At 31.6% G+C, this 13,541-nt stretch overlaps 1 protein-coding gene and 1 pseudogene across 1 annotated transcript; one reads left to right on the top strand and one right to left on the bottom strand.

Annotated features, from left to right (window-relative positions):
- Positions 1–13,541, bottom strand: part of LOC21403234 — a 39,892-nt pseudogene that overhangs the window by 19,454 nt on the left and 6,897 nt on the right.
- Positions 11,116–12,910, top strand: LOC112092504. Its single transcript, XM_024168861.1, has 2 exons — positions 11,116–11,526; positions 12,578–12,910. Exons 1-2 carry the CDS (start codon positions 11,323–11,325, stop codon positions 12,749–12,751), a joined length of 378 nt encoding a protein of 125 aa, XP_024024629.1. The 5' UTR covers positions 11,116–11,322; the 3' UTR covers positions 12,752–12,910.

The following is a 13,541-nucleotide window of genomic DNA, read 5'->3' as shown; positions in this document are numbered from 1 at the left end:
ATCACCATTGAAGTGGTCCATACGAGTTTCGAGACCTGTCCCTAAATATATGATCTCCATATCCCGATTTTTAAGTCATTATGTATTTTATCATTTCTTAAAATATCTCATTTTAGGAAAGTATTACTTTAAACGCTTCTTTGAATCTCAATGATAATAAAACGTTTTATCTTTAAAATGTTTTCATGCACCAAAGATATTTAAAACAAAGCTAACAAGAATATGGATAAAAATATCCTACCTCTCGGATATTTTAATCTACAAATAATTTCACATTGTCCAATCGTCTATTCTTAAAACTCCACGTCCAATCGTGCCGCTAGTTTCGTTATACTAAATCGTCTTCTTTTAATTTACTAAACTCTTTCTCTCTCGAGTTGCCATTTGGCAAGCCCACTTTCTCCCACTTTATTCCTTTTTTTTAAATCTTACTTTTTCCGTATCTTCATTCTCTTTTATTTTTTTTAAATGTTTTGTTTTCCCTTTTTTGTGATTTTGTTAAAATTTTAATTTTTTACGTATGTATTTTTTTAAAATATATTTTTTACTTTAACTCCTATGAAACAAATTTCTAACGCGAGTTATTATTTAATTTTTTATCAATGTTAAAATAATGTTTTTCAAATTTATTCAAACTTAATTATTTTCCGTATAATTCTTATAATATCAAAAGTTATCTATATGCGTAATTTTTTTTATACTAAATCGTCTTCATCTAATTTAGAGTTATAAAAATTTCTTTTATCACTAACTATTTAAAATAAAAAATGAGGATTTTTTCAAATAAAATTTTAGAAACTTATTTTTAAAATGGATTCAAAAATTCTTAATTGATTGTATAAATAAATTTCTCATTATTCGATAAATAATAAACTCTTCAAGTGTCTTTGACATGATAATGCATGCAAAACACATTCCCAAAACTAGTAGTAAACAAAAGAGAGAGTGCTTTGTTCATAAATATTAATTATTTTCTTTGATTAAGGTACTTTACAACACCTCATAATATATAATTGGAATGATTGTGGCAACGCGAGCTCTATGCGTTAGCATTTTTTTAACAAATTGTCAGATTTAAACTCAATTGTTCAAAATTGAGTTTCTATGTAAATAACAATAAACCCAACCACATTGAATAATAACCTTTAATATTCTAATTAATAATTAAAAGAAAAAAACTCCGGCCACCATCGTCTGTTGTCATCAACAACCACCATTCACTCGGAGGGGGTCGCCCTCTCTCTTTGGCGAATCGAGAGTCCGTCACAACCACGCTCTATGGTCTTTCTCACGCGCGTGAGATCTTTTTCCCCTTCAACACAAATTGCTCGTTTAGAATTGTGGCAAAGGATGTGATTCTCAATGAACTCGATTTGACTAGGATTTCGTGAACTTCTCCATTGTCTTGATTTTGTCATTGGGCTTCCTAACAAAGAACGACATAACAACTCATGGATGGGTCGCGATCGTCGCAAACAACCCCATGACGACCGCATTTATTAAGATTTGAATCTTTACAAATCTTGGGTGACTGATGGGGCAGATGAGATTTAGGGTGCGTTTGGAATTGGTTCCAAAACGTTTTTATTTTCTGTACGAAAATGAAAATGAAAACGTTTTTAGTTTCATTTTTGAATTATTTCTAAAAATACGTTTGGTAGTTTTATTTAGAGATTGATTTCAGTTTTAAAAAAAACTGAAACTGCATTTGGTGGTTTAATTTTTGAAAACATGTAATAATATATTAAATAATAATATATTAAAAATATATTAAATAAATAATATTATTAAATATATTAAATATATAATATTATTAAATATATTAAATAATAATATATTAAATAAATAACATTATTAAATATATAATATTATTAAATATATTATATAAATAATATTATTAAATATATTAAATAAACATATATAATACAAAAACGGTTTCAGAAAAGAGGGAAGAAAATGAAAAAGAAAAAAAAAGTGAAATCGTTTTTCAGAAAACAGAAAACGAGAAAATAAACACTTTTTTTCGTTTTCTGATTTCCACAAAAAGACAAAAATGTTTTTGGTTTTGCTTTTTTAAAAAAATTACACCAAACACGTTTTTAACACCCGTTTTCATTTTTTTGTTTTGAAAACCGTAAAAAACAAAAACAAAAACGCAAACAAACAGGCCCTTAGTCTCCTCTTTTTTCGTCTCTCTCTCTCTCTCTCTAGCTTTTTATTTTTCTCATTTTTTTATTTTAAAATTTTAGGTTTCAATAAATTTGATAGACTGCAATCAAAAGTGCATTTTTATTTCTGTGAGACAATATCATCATAGGCGAAATATGCACACAAAGGAAAAACCAATTTACTAAAAATTCAATAAAGAAAGATTCGAAATTGAAAAAAAAAAGTATTGGAATCTGGGAAGAATAGGATACGATTGTAAGACTAACAATATTGAAATAGGTTAATAAAACTAAAAAAGAAAGTACAATATTTAAATATACCATATACCAATAAGAAAATGCAGCTTAATTCTGAAATTGCCACTTTTATACGACCAATCCTTTTTTTTTTCTTATCTTTTGATGAAGCTACGTAATCAGAAAGTTAATGAAATAGAATAGTACGACACTAAAAATGTAAGGGCAAGTGGGCAACATCAATCAAATTAGGAAAACATACCAATTTAAAGCTTTAAAGAGAATAATAAAACACAAATTATATCATTTACTATGATTTAAAAAAACAAAAAAGTACTGTTATTTATCTCAATTTAAATAATTAAGTGCCATCATGGCTTTCTATTTTTCTTTATTAATTGAATGACAATTATTTATTAATTAATGGAGTGATATAATTAAATAATATTACTTGCTATCTAGAGTGACATTTCTGGTTTTTCCCTTGAAACTACACAATATAGTGTATGTTGCACGGATTTATTACTAGTAATTGCAAGCTACCTTGTTATCCCAATGCATGAATATATAGAATCATCACTAATTTTTAAATGATCATATGCTAAGTATATATCCTCCATAGTGACAGCTTTGTACAAGGATGAAAGATCTCCAAGGCATGATATGTCCTGAATAAAAATACAAGGTCTTATTGTTAATAAATATAAAGCAGCATTTAAAATACTTATAAACTGTTAAATTGGTACTCTTCTAAATTCTCATGTCTACAAACGATCACTTCTAACTATCGGAGGATGAGATTTTATAAATGTACAATATACATATATTATTAAAATATTACCTTCCTTGAAACATAAGAAGCTTGCAAAAGGCATAACAATTTAAGCCAATAGGAATTTGACATCATTTCTTCTTCGTGTCTCTTTAGCATACATTCTCGTACCTGTAATTGTAAAACCTTAAAAGGATATTATCGGTTTTAATTTTACCTTTGGACAAGCAAACATTTTAAAGCGGTTTGTTCAAAAACTAACTGTTATGTTTTGTAACTAGAGCAATTACATTAGCGAGACGGGAAAAAATACTGTTGGATCCTTCTTTATGAGTATATAATGTGTATACTGTATTTAGATGGATTGTATAACTAAACGAAAATGTTAATAGTTTGCATTGAAAGAGTAGCTAACCTCCTCCAAATCGTCTGAAGAAAATTTCACACTACGAAAATCTTTAAGAACTTTCTTGCACGCATTAACAGTTTTATGAACCTGGATATGTTCTTTCGTAAGCAATGATAAAAATATTGATATCTTATGAAAATACCGATTACTTAAATTTAAGAACATATCGATATCTGTGAAAATTGATATAAAATACTTAAATTCATACCAAGACACTTTATTTTAATGAGATCTAATATACTCAAAAATAGCTAATAATATATAAATTAGATGAAACTTTCAATCAAAATACTAACGGTATGAAAGTATGAAAGGTAAAATGTGATCATAATACCATAAATGATAAGCGCACATCTACAAATAAGAAGCATTGAAAAGATTCTAAGGTATTTAAAAAACATTCTTGATTTAAACAATATTGATACCGAGACATAGAGTTCGAAGGAAAAAAATCTAGATAGCAATATAAAAAATCTCGAGAGCAATATTGATACAAACATTCTTGATTTAAATAATATAACGTAAAATATAAAAGTAGTTAATGTTTCCCGGAAATTTTACTAATATTTTAACAATATTAGATCATTTAACAATACACCTTGATGGAAATATCCATTTCGCGAAATATATCGATATATACAGAGATTAGAAATTTCAGGATATTGTATAGAAACTTTTAAAATGGTACTTAAGAAATATAGAAATTTATGAAAATAAAAAAATAACTGTCAATTTTGCAATCTTGTTCGTAAGAAACTAAAATAACAGTTTTTTTTAGGTAAAGGTGAAAACAAAAGAGAAAAAAATCTTACCTTAGAAGGAGTTGATGATATGGATATCACATACCATCCAAGATTTAGCTTATGACATAAGTGTACATCCAATTTTGCTTGATATGCCAAATAAGAACCATTAACAGCTTCAACGAGCCTGTATGAAATATTCATGCAAATTAACACATCATTGTAATTATTTTAACGCAAACTTAAATGCAAAATAAAACCATCATTAAACTATGATTAGTTGACAAGATCAGGAATATCTTGTTGTTAATTCAATGATAGAAATACTTTTACAACTTAAATTTAGATAACTCTCAACAACATATTTTTATTTCGATTTTAATTAAATGAAAATATTGCAGAGTAGAATTTACCGTGTGTCTATAAGTTCGGTCAGGAACTCCATTGTGATGAGAAAGAAAAACGGATGTCTATGAAGATTACTTATCCAATTTTCCCCGACAATTAACTTCGACTCAAGATAGTGTTTTCCATCAATGTTGAATCCCCATATATTTGGTGCAAGGCCCGCGACACATGCATATGTTCTCTCTTCAGTATCCTTTAAAAAAACCTGATAAAAAAAAACCCTCATAAAAGATTCAACAACTAATTTTTACACTACAAATAATCTAAATGGTTATGTGAGGTTCGTACTCGTGATTGTAAATGGGATGGAGAAGCACTACACATAATTGGTTCATACTGATGAGGTCCATTCTTGAAATTTTCTGTAGCTTTAATTGTACCCAAATAGTTAATGATACAAGATTCTATATCTTCTTCAGAGAAGTCACCCACTATACTTACCTAAAAGAAACATTTGAAATAAATAATTAGAAATGTTTAATTTATTTCTAAGATTAATTTAAATAATAAAAAATTACATACTTACCTCCATATTATTTCCTATAAATTTGTTCAACGATGCATCCTTGACAGATTGCAACGTTAAATTTTTTAATGATTTTTGTGTTGGCTCGATAAACCGTTCATCTTCCAACATTGCCAACATGAGTTTGCGAGCTGTAGATTGCTCTAAACTCTTCAAATTGGATTGAAAGTTTGACAAGAGCAATTGTCTTGCTCTATCAAATGCATCTTCTAACCAAATACTTTGCTACATGATCAAAAACAAAGCAAACAACATTACTTAAGAATAATGGTAAAATACATGTAGTACCAAGATTGAAAAATCGACGTCTTCACAAATATTTCCAATGTAAATTTTCTTATTTCAGATATGCCGATATGAAAAACTGAAAAAGGAATGTATCTTTTTCAAAGATGAAAATATTGATATTTATGAAAATTACGGTATTTAAATTTTAGAGATATATCAACGAATATATCAATATTGATGTAAAATATGGATATTCATATTAATTCCGCAATATGTTTTGTTACGATAATATCTTTTAATTGTATGAATGCAATATAGTTTTAAAAAGACTGAGACTTCTTATATAATTTAAAAATTAATATTTGTTAATTTAAGATTAAAGTTGAGTTTTTTTCTCTTATCATATAATATATAAAAAAATCGCAAATTCAGTTTTACAAAATCAAGTATTTTAAGCGCTTAAACATTAGTGAGTTTAAAAGACGGCTACTTAGTTAGGGTCGTCACATTATACCCATCGTAAGAACCCGCATAAGTTGTCTTGTTAACTGATCTAGAAATTACTGTCGGTATAAGTTTAATAAGTTTAAGAAGGGTTTTAAGTCATCATTATGTGAATTTTCTCTCTCTTCTCACTAAGTATGACCGGCCACACTAAACATTTTTTTAATCAAATTCTAGTCCATAGAGCATGATTAAGAAGGCCTTAATTAGTGATAAGTTAGCTTAGTCATTTGTCTATATATACCACCACTTAGAATTAAACTCACTTTTACTGTTTTTTTTTTCACTCTCTCTCTTTTTTCCCCTTGTTTGGCCAAACCCCTGATGTTCTCTCTCTCAAAACATTTCCACTTCTCTCACACAAGGGAGACTTCAAACCACAATCTAAAAGAAGGAGAAGGAATTTGTGTGGGAATTACCTTGCACTTTCAAGGGTATAGAACAAAATTTTTCTCCTTTGATTTTCTTTGTTCAAAGTTTCAACTTTTCCTTAAAAGTTTAAGGGTCCGTTTAGTTCGTTAATTTGAGCTTTTAATTCGAGTTAAGATGTGACTTTATGTGAGAACTTTTTACTGTAGTAAAAAAGTTAGATGTGACTGTGTCTGAGAGCTTTTTACTTAAAATGAACGGGGCCTAAATCTTTGTAGAAATTTCTCACTTTGGTGATCAAAACCATTCCTCTCCTAAGATTTGTGGTAAGATTCTTTAAAACTTATCTTGATCATTTCAACTATAAGAACAAAGTTTAGTTTGGTTACAAAGTTTGTGTTTCTATTTTTTATGTATGTTAAAAAGTTAAATCTTCACATGAAAGAAGTTTTAATGTTAAATCTATGTTTTTGAATTTGTATTTTATGGTCTAAGGTTGTTTTGTGTGTTTAAAACAAGATTTAAGCTTTGCATGTTAATTTTAAGAGGTTAAAGACGCAAAAAAATGAAGTTGACAAGTTTTTGTTTCAGTTTAAAAATTTCAGTCTACATTATAGGATATAATACATAATATATCTAATTTCAAAATTGGGTATAATTAAACAGAGCGGATAAACAAGAAAAAGGGTTGGGGACCTCTAAATCCGTCCCCGCCCCGCGATTGGTGACGAGTTAAAATTTCTAACCCGTTTACAATGTGGATTTAATTAAAGTGGATTTTTTTCCACCCTTTTTAATGCGAATCCCCACATAAATGGATTAACAGGTAAAATTGCCAAATCTTTTTTTCTGATATCGATATTTCTATAAAATTACTATAGCGATATTTCTATAAATATCGACATATTTTTCCTTAGTTAGCACTGCGATTCACTATACATACAAACTGCACAACAAATTTTTTTAAGGAAAAAAATGTGATCATGGATTACATATATTAGGATTACCTCGAGCAACATATGAAGCAATTGGAAAGCTGCTTGCATCCCATTATCTCTTGATGTAAAGCTCACCTCCACAGTGATAAATTCCTCGGTGCACTCCAACGAATAATCAATCATATTTTTCAAACAAAAAAGTTTTACCTAGACAAAATATTTTGCTTAAATCTTGTGCAAATTACCAAACCCTCAACAAATCTTAAATTTTGAAATATGTAAATATCGTGTGTATTACACAACTACATTATATAATTACCTGCTCATTGGAAAAGTTGCCAACACAACCTCCCTCACAAAGAGTTTGGACACCCAACGCAATAGCTCCTTTTAAATCTGAACTTTCATGTGCTCTTCCAGCACCTATTATAACTCGTATTACACTTTCATGGCCTTCATTTTTTGACATCTACTTACACATAATTAGCATATAATATTCAATCTTGAGATATATGTAATTAAGAGTAAATGAGCGCATACATACATATATATATATACAGTTGGTTTACATTACCTTATAAATGATAGATATTCCATTTGAAAGACGACGATGAATGATATTGGTTCTCTTATCATGAAGTTTCTTCACATCTTGGTTTGAATTTGTTAGGGGAACGAAAGACGGTTGGCGCTCTAACCATAATTCTTGTAACTGTGATTGAGATATCAACTCTGTTGGCGTCTCAATCTACAAGTACGGATCATCTACCAATAATTATATCTATATATGTAGTGAGGGAGTAAATAAATATAATATTTAATAGGAAAACTAAAAATTCTTGATATCTTTCTCGACAATATTTTAAGAAAAGAAAGGACCACCACCTAAGGTTCAGCATAAATGATGTCGTCCAATCCTTGTTTCATAGCAAATTCAATTTCACTAGGATTTACGGTGAACCCGACAAGCTCTCCCTTCACCTCATGAGTAGTTGGAGCACATGCCATAATTATTGTGGGAACGGGTGCACTCGGCTTTCCAAAATCCGAAACCAATTCTAATAATTCAGCACCAATAGAATTTACCTACCACCACATATAAATAGTGAACAATAAAATATAAATTAGCTTAAAACTGAAAGAATGAAACCTACCCTGAAAGATCAACAATTTAAAAACCCAAGGCAAACCAAAAATAAAAAATTTGCATATGGTAACATCCCTACATATTTATTAGCTAATTACCTCGTCAAGCGTAATTGTTGTAGCAACAGCTGCTAAAACTTTATGTGCTTCCCTTACCTCCATTGTAGCACGGCCAAGTGCATCATTACGCATGATTAACTTAATGATATCAGAAGATGAATCGTCATCAAGCACGGCTATAAAATTTGCACTATCATTCAAAATTACATCCTTATGAAGAGTAAACTCATCATAACTAATCCCCAACTCTTTTAGCCTCTGAACCTGTATGCAATTTGAAAATGGATAAATTTAATAAATACTTCTCCAACTCTGCTAAATCTTTCACTTTCCCCTTCAAACTTCGAGACGTTAGGATAGTTAGTCCTTTCCGTCCATTGGCATTAATTTTAAGTTGATGCGGCTGCTAATTTACCTTGTTACAATCAATGTGTAAGAGAAAAGATGGTTCTGTTTATTTCGTTTAGCATTACAAACAAATATTTACCCATTTTCTTTTGCCATATAAATAAAAATATAGTTTGCTATGAAAAAGAACATATAGGAAATACAATTGAGCGAGCCATCGGCGTTTTCAAAAAGCAATTTTGAATATTAGTAATCATGAAGTAGAAATTGCAGAGTCTGCTCATTTTGACTTGTTAATTCTTTTTTCTATTCTTATTGTTAATTGTTGTTCCTGATCACCATGAGAACGCGAATAATGAAAGAAAGTGACTGAGGAGAGAATGGTGAGATGAAAAATGGAGAAAGAGTGATACCAGAAATAGTATCAATTTCATAATTTTCCAAACAAAAAAAGTTGAGTGGTCAAAGGAGTTTATATTTGTATCTAAGTACATGACGTATGCTACAAAGAGTAAGTAATTTTGCTTTTGAGAAATTAAGGGTACAAACCTCGTGGAAAGCTACTTTTATTGCAGTTTTCCAATCCTTAGGCTCGCTTGTGGTACCAAGAAGAGCACGGGCACATCCAGTACAATACTTATCAAATGGCTTAATTCAATTAATGTTGCGGATGAATTTGAACCTGTTACATACATATTGGGAGGTAAGACAAGAAAAACCTCGACATTCACATCAAAATCTAGGATTTAGTTTCCTTGGAACACACAAAAAAAAATGATCAAACTAAAAATTAAAGGGCACACACCTTGTATTTTGCATTAATCCGGAATTGTAAAGCAAAAAGATATATTTGCTTCATTACAAAATTTCGTACGTCGCCATATGTTTGAAACTTGTTCACTGGAACCTACAATAGTTTCTCAAAAAGTTACATTAAAAGATGGAAGCCAAAAAAACAAAAACAAAAACAAAAAACAACACAAACAAATTTGAAAAAGCACGAACAAGTAAAGAAAAGAATCGTCACTTCTTTATTTTTTTCCAATTTGAAAAAGCACGAACAAGTAAAGAAAAGAATTGTCACTTCTTTATTTTTTTTCAATTTCATGACAAATTATAGCTCATAATGTTTTCAACAAATCAACTTACAAAGTACTTTATATTTTCTTTTTTTCTTTAAAAAAAAAAGCATGCCTTACAGCTGAATGATTATTTCTTAGATAGTCGTGTGATAATTAAATCAACCATTCGCCTTCTTTTGAAACTTCCACATAAAGTCAACCAGAGATGCCTAAAGCCCCTATAATACTATTTCAATAACCTTAGAGAAGATATAAAAGGAAAAATTGTGGATAAGGTTGTGTTGAAAAATTTGCAGAGGTTTTCGATCATTTGTGTTGCTTCGCGCGAGTGACCAATTATGGAGTGTTAGAGGCCGAATAGGATGACCATGCCCTTTATTTTTGAATATTTCAACTGATCTCTTGTTCTGAAATCTTTTAGATTTTCCAAAGGCTTACTGCAATAAGAAGGTAATGTTAGTTTAGCGAGCATCTTAAAACAAAAAAGCGACAAATTTTACTATGAGACTTGTATATCAATCTTACTTGTATTGCAACAATTGTTTTAGAAACATCGTTGATATCCCCGACAATATATAAGGTTGCATTACCAGGAAAGTACCAACGCTTATAAAATTTCCTTATTTGAGCAACACTCCAATTCTTAATTTGTTCCTCCAGTCCCAAAACATTATACCTTTTATTCAGCTTGTTCTCCGAATGCAGAAGTTGGCACAACTGACAAATTGTAAAGTCTATCATGAATAAAAATGAAAATAAACAAATTAAAACACACACAAAAAAAAAATCAATTGATATTGTGCCCCACACCTTGCCTTCAATACGAAAATCTATTGTATTCCACATCTGTAATTCTGAAAGCACGACATTTCGTTTCCTTTCAAGACAAGAAGCTCGTTCGTATCTTTGGCTTGAAAGCTTGCTGTATCAAGAATAAGGCTTCGTTTGGAAGCTGTATCCTGACTCAGGATTCTGGGTCACGTGGGAGAATCCACGTTTGGTGGCTCAAAATCTATGGCCTGATCCAGAATCAGAAGGGATGCCCAAAATCCACGTTTGAGATCAGTTTGATCCGGATTTCAGAATCAGGGGGGGCCTGATTCAGCCCGTTCTCAAATCAGAGCACAGTGCTCCCACCTCCCCCGAGTAATGGTTTTTCCCCTCCCGAGTAATGACCCCCACCCACCCCTACGCACTCCCACCGAAAATTTTCCCTTGGGCAGAGAATCTCCCCAGCTTTCACTGTTACTTCACGCGAGGCAGTTTGCAGAGATCCCAGCTTTTTGATTTTTCTCCTCTCTTTTCTTCCGTTGTTCACTCCTCTTCCCTGCGGAGTCCTTGGCATTCACATCCCAACCCACGGCGGACCCCTCTTCTTGTGTTCATGAGAAATGCTTCAAGTGCTCGAGTGAAGCCGAACATTCGACGGAAGCTCCAGATTCGGTACCAATTTCGGCGATACTACGAAGGTAAGGCCATTTATCGGCTTCACCGGAGAGGAAACAGACGGGCTGTTTACAAAAGCACTATATCTGTCTTTGGAGCTCTGCCGGCGGTGTCTTCCATCTCCTCGTTGGACTCGAATCAGGTAATTCATCCTCACTTTTATTCTCAGATTTCTACGTAAATATCATTATCTGGAATAGGAGATTTTCGCAGGGCAACATGTGTGGTTTTTCTCTGGTTCATGTTTTTCCAACAGCCTGCTTTTCGTTATTTTTTGTGTTTCTGGGGTTTGTATATATCAGGGAGTGGATTGATTTATGGCCGAATACTTTGTTGTGTGCCACGAGAGGATTTTGCTTCCTCCGTTTTAAGTTTGCCGCTTATGTTGATGGATATTCAGAAGCTTTTTAGTCAATATCCACGATCTGATTTCAGTATTAGTGGTAGAAGAATAGTCGTTGTGGGTTGATTGTGAAGTGTGATTTCTCTTGCTCTTTTGCTTTGCTTCTGCATGCCATTGCCTTATGCCATTGCCGAGTGTAGGAAGTGTAAAGGGTCTACCAAAAAACCAAGAGGGACACACAGATGGCTCTTTACATTGTTACCATTTTTTCTTTTTCTTTTTTTTTCGTTGGTTCATTTTTTTTTCCCGATTTTGACATATTCACGTTCACAATGATTATCAGAATTCAAACATATTTATACAACGCATTCTTTGGTCTTTAACTTGTGTTCCAATTCTTATCCCTGCCTGGCTTTTTTTTTTCTTTTTTTTTTTAATTTATGCTTCCGTGATGGACTATTTTGCTGCAGGAAACAGTGACTATGTTTTTTATAGTCTTGCCGAGTGTTCAACTCATGTGAATATTCATTTTCAAGTTTTTTATTTTCCTTTTAATCTTCTCGAGTGTTGTTTAGTATTAGATGGTTTTTTCCTCATGTGTCGTACGGTGGTGTGTGGACTGTTTTTTCCTTTTAAATGGTCGGTCACTTCTCTTTCATGTTGCTGTTTGTGTATTTTGTGTCGGTTTCACTTCTTTATAGTTTGAAGCTTGTGCTTTGTTTTTGCACGCATTGGACTCCTCTTGTTTTGTCACGTTCTTTCTTTGTTTGAGTGTAGTTGGACTTTGGTTTTGGGGAATGCATGATGAATCCGTTCTTAATAATGTGGATTTGTAATTTTTGATTTCCAGGAAATACTACTTTGCAAGGCTATTTCCAGAAATGAGTTTATTGCTCGCTGTGTATTTTTATATTTGAATCACTATGGTTATGGAAGAAAGTATTGCCGAGAACAAGCTACATATTTGGTTCAGATACAGGATATACCATTACAGCATGTTGGGCTGTTATGGTCTGTCCACTAGTTGTGCATTTGAACCCATTTTCGTATGAAGATCCACTGCCCTTCAATCCTTGGAGACGGGAGGTAAGCCATTTATGACAAGCAATTAAATGGTGCTACAAGCCATTTCATGACTTTTGGCGGTGGCATGAGGTTCTATGTTGGAAGGCTGAGTTTACAAAGGTGCAAATGGCAGTGTTTCTTCATTGCTTGGTAACAAAGTATAGGTGAGATTGTGTTTCAATAATACAGAGAGAGAGAGAGACTCTAGACAATATTTGAACTCATTTTCAGATGGAATGCAATTGAAGGAGGAAACGCCTGGTTAACAATTTCCAGATGGTTTCCATGCCCAAATGGTGGTAAATGATAAAGGAGAAAGGGATATCATGAAGCCTAAACGGGCACAACATCCAAATGCATTAATAGGAAGTCAAATTTTATGGCCTACTTGACAAAAAAGATTACCCCTTGATGTTAGGCGTAATGCTTGGTTTTCTAGGCATAATTTTCATATGTGTCTGTATTTTTTGTAATGTTTATATTCAGATACAAGAGAGAAATGTACAGGATTACGAACAAAAATTATAATCGCATTTGCCTCACGCATTGTACTTTGACGATTTGTACTTGAGTTTGTATTACAATGGTAATACATGTTTCCTTATTGACATCATATGCAACCAATAGGAACAAATTTCCACCTAACGTATCTACATGCCCAAAGATGGTTATTATTATTCACATGATTCAAAATCGAAAAATAACACAACCAAACACTAATTCAAATCATGATTCAGGTTAGAATCAAA

This window comes from Morus notabilis, unplaced genomic scaffold (genome assembly GCF_000414095.1).
Source record: "Morus notabilis unplaced genomic scaffold, ASM41409v2 Scaffold388, whole genome shotgun sequence".
In the NCBI taxonomy this organism is placed as follows: Eukaryota; Viridiplantae; Streptophyta; class Magnoliopsida; order Rosales; family Moraceae; genus Morus; species Morus notabilis.
This window is presented reverse-complemented; position numbering and strand designations above follow the sequence as displayed.

Bases quoted from the DNA above. Each gene is read 5' to 3' on its own strand.
- LOC112092504 (XM_024168861.1), top strand. From the start codon at position 11,323: ATGAGAAATGCTTCAAGTGCTCGAGTGAAGCCGAACATTCGACGGAAG. The intron at 11,527-12,577 runs GTAATTCATCCT...TTTGATTTCCAG, and splicing joins CCTCGTTGGACTCGAATCAG to GAAATACTACTTTGCAAGGC.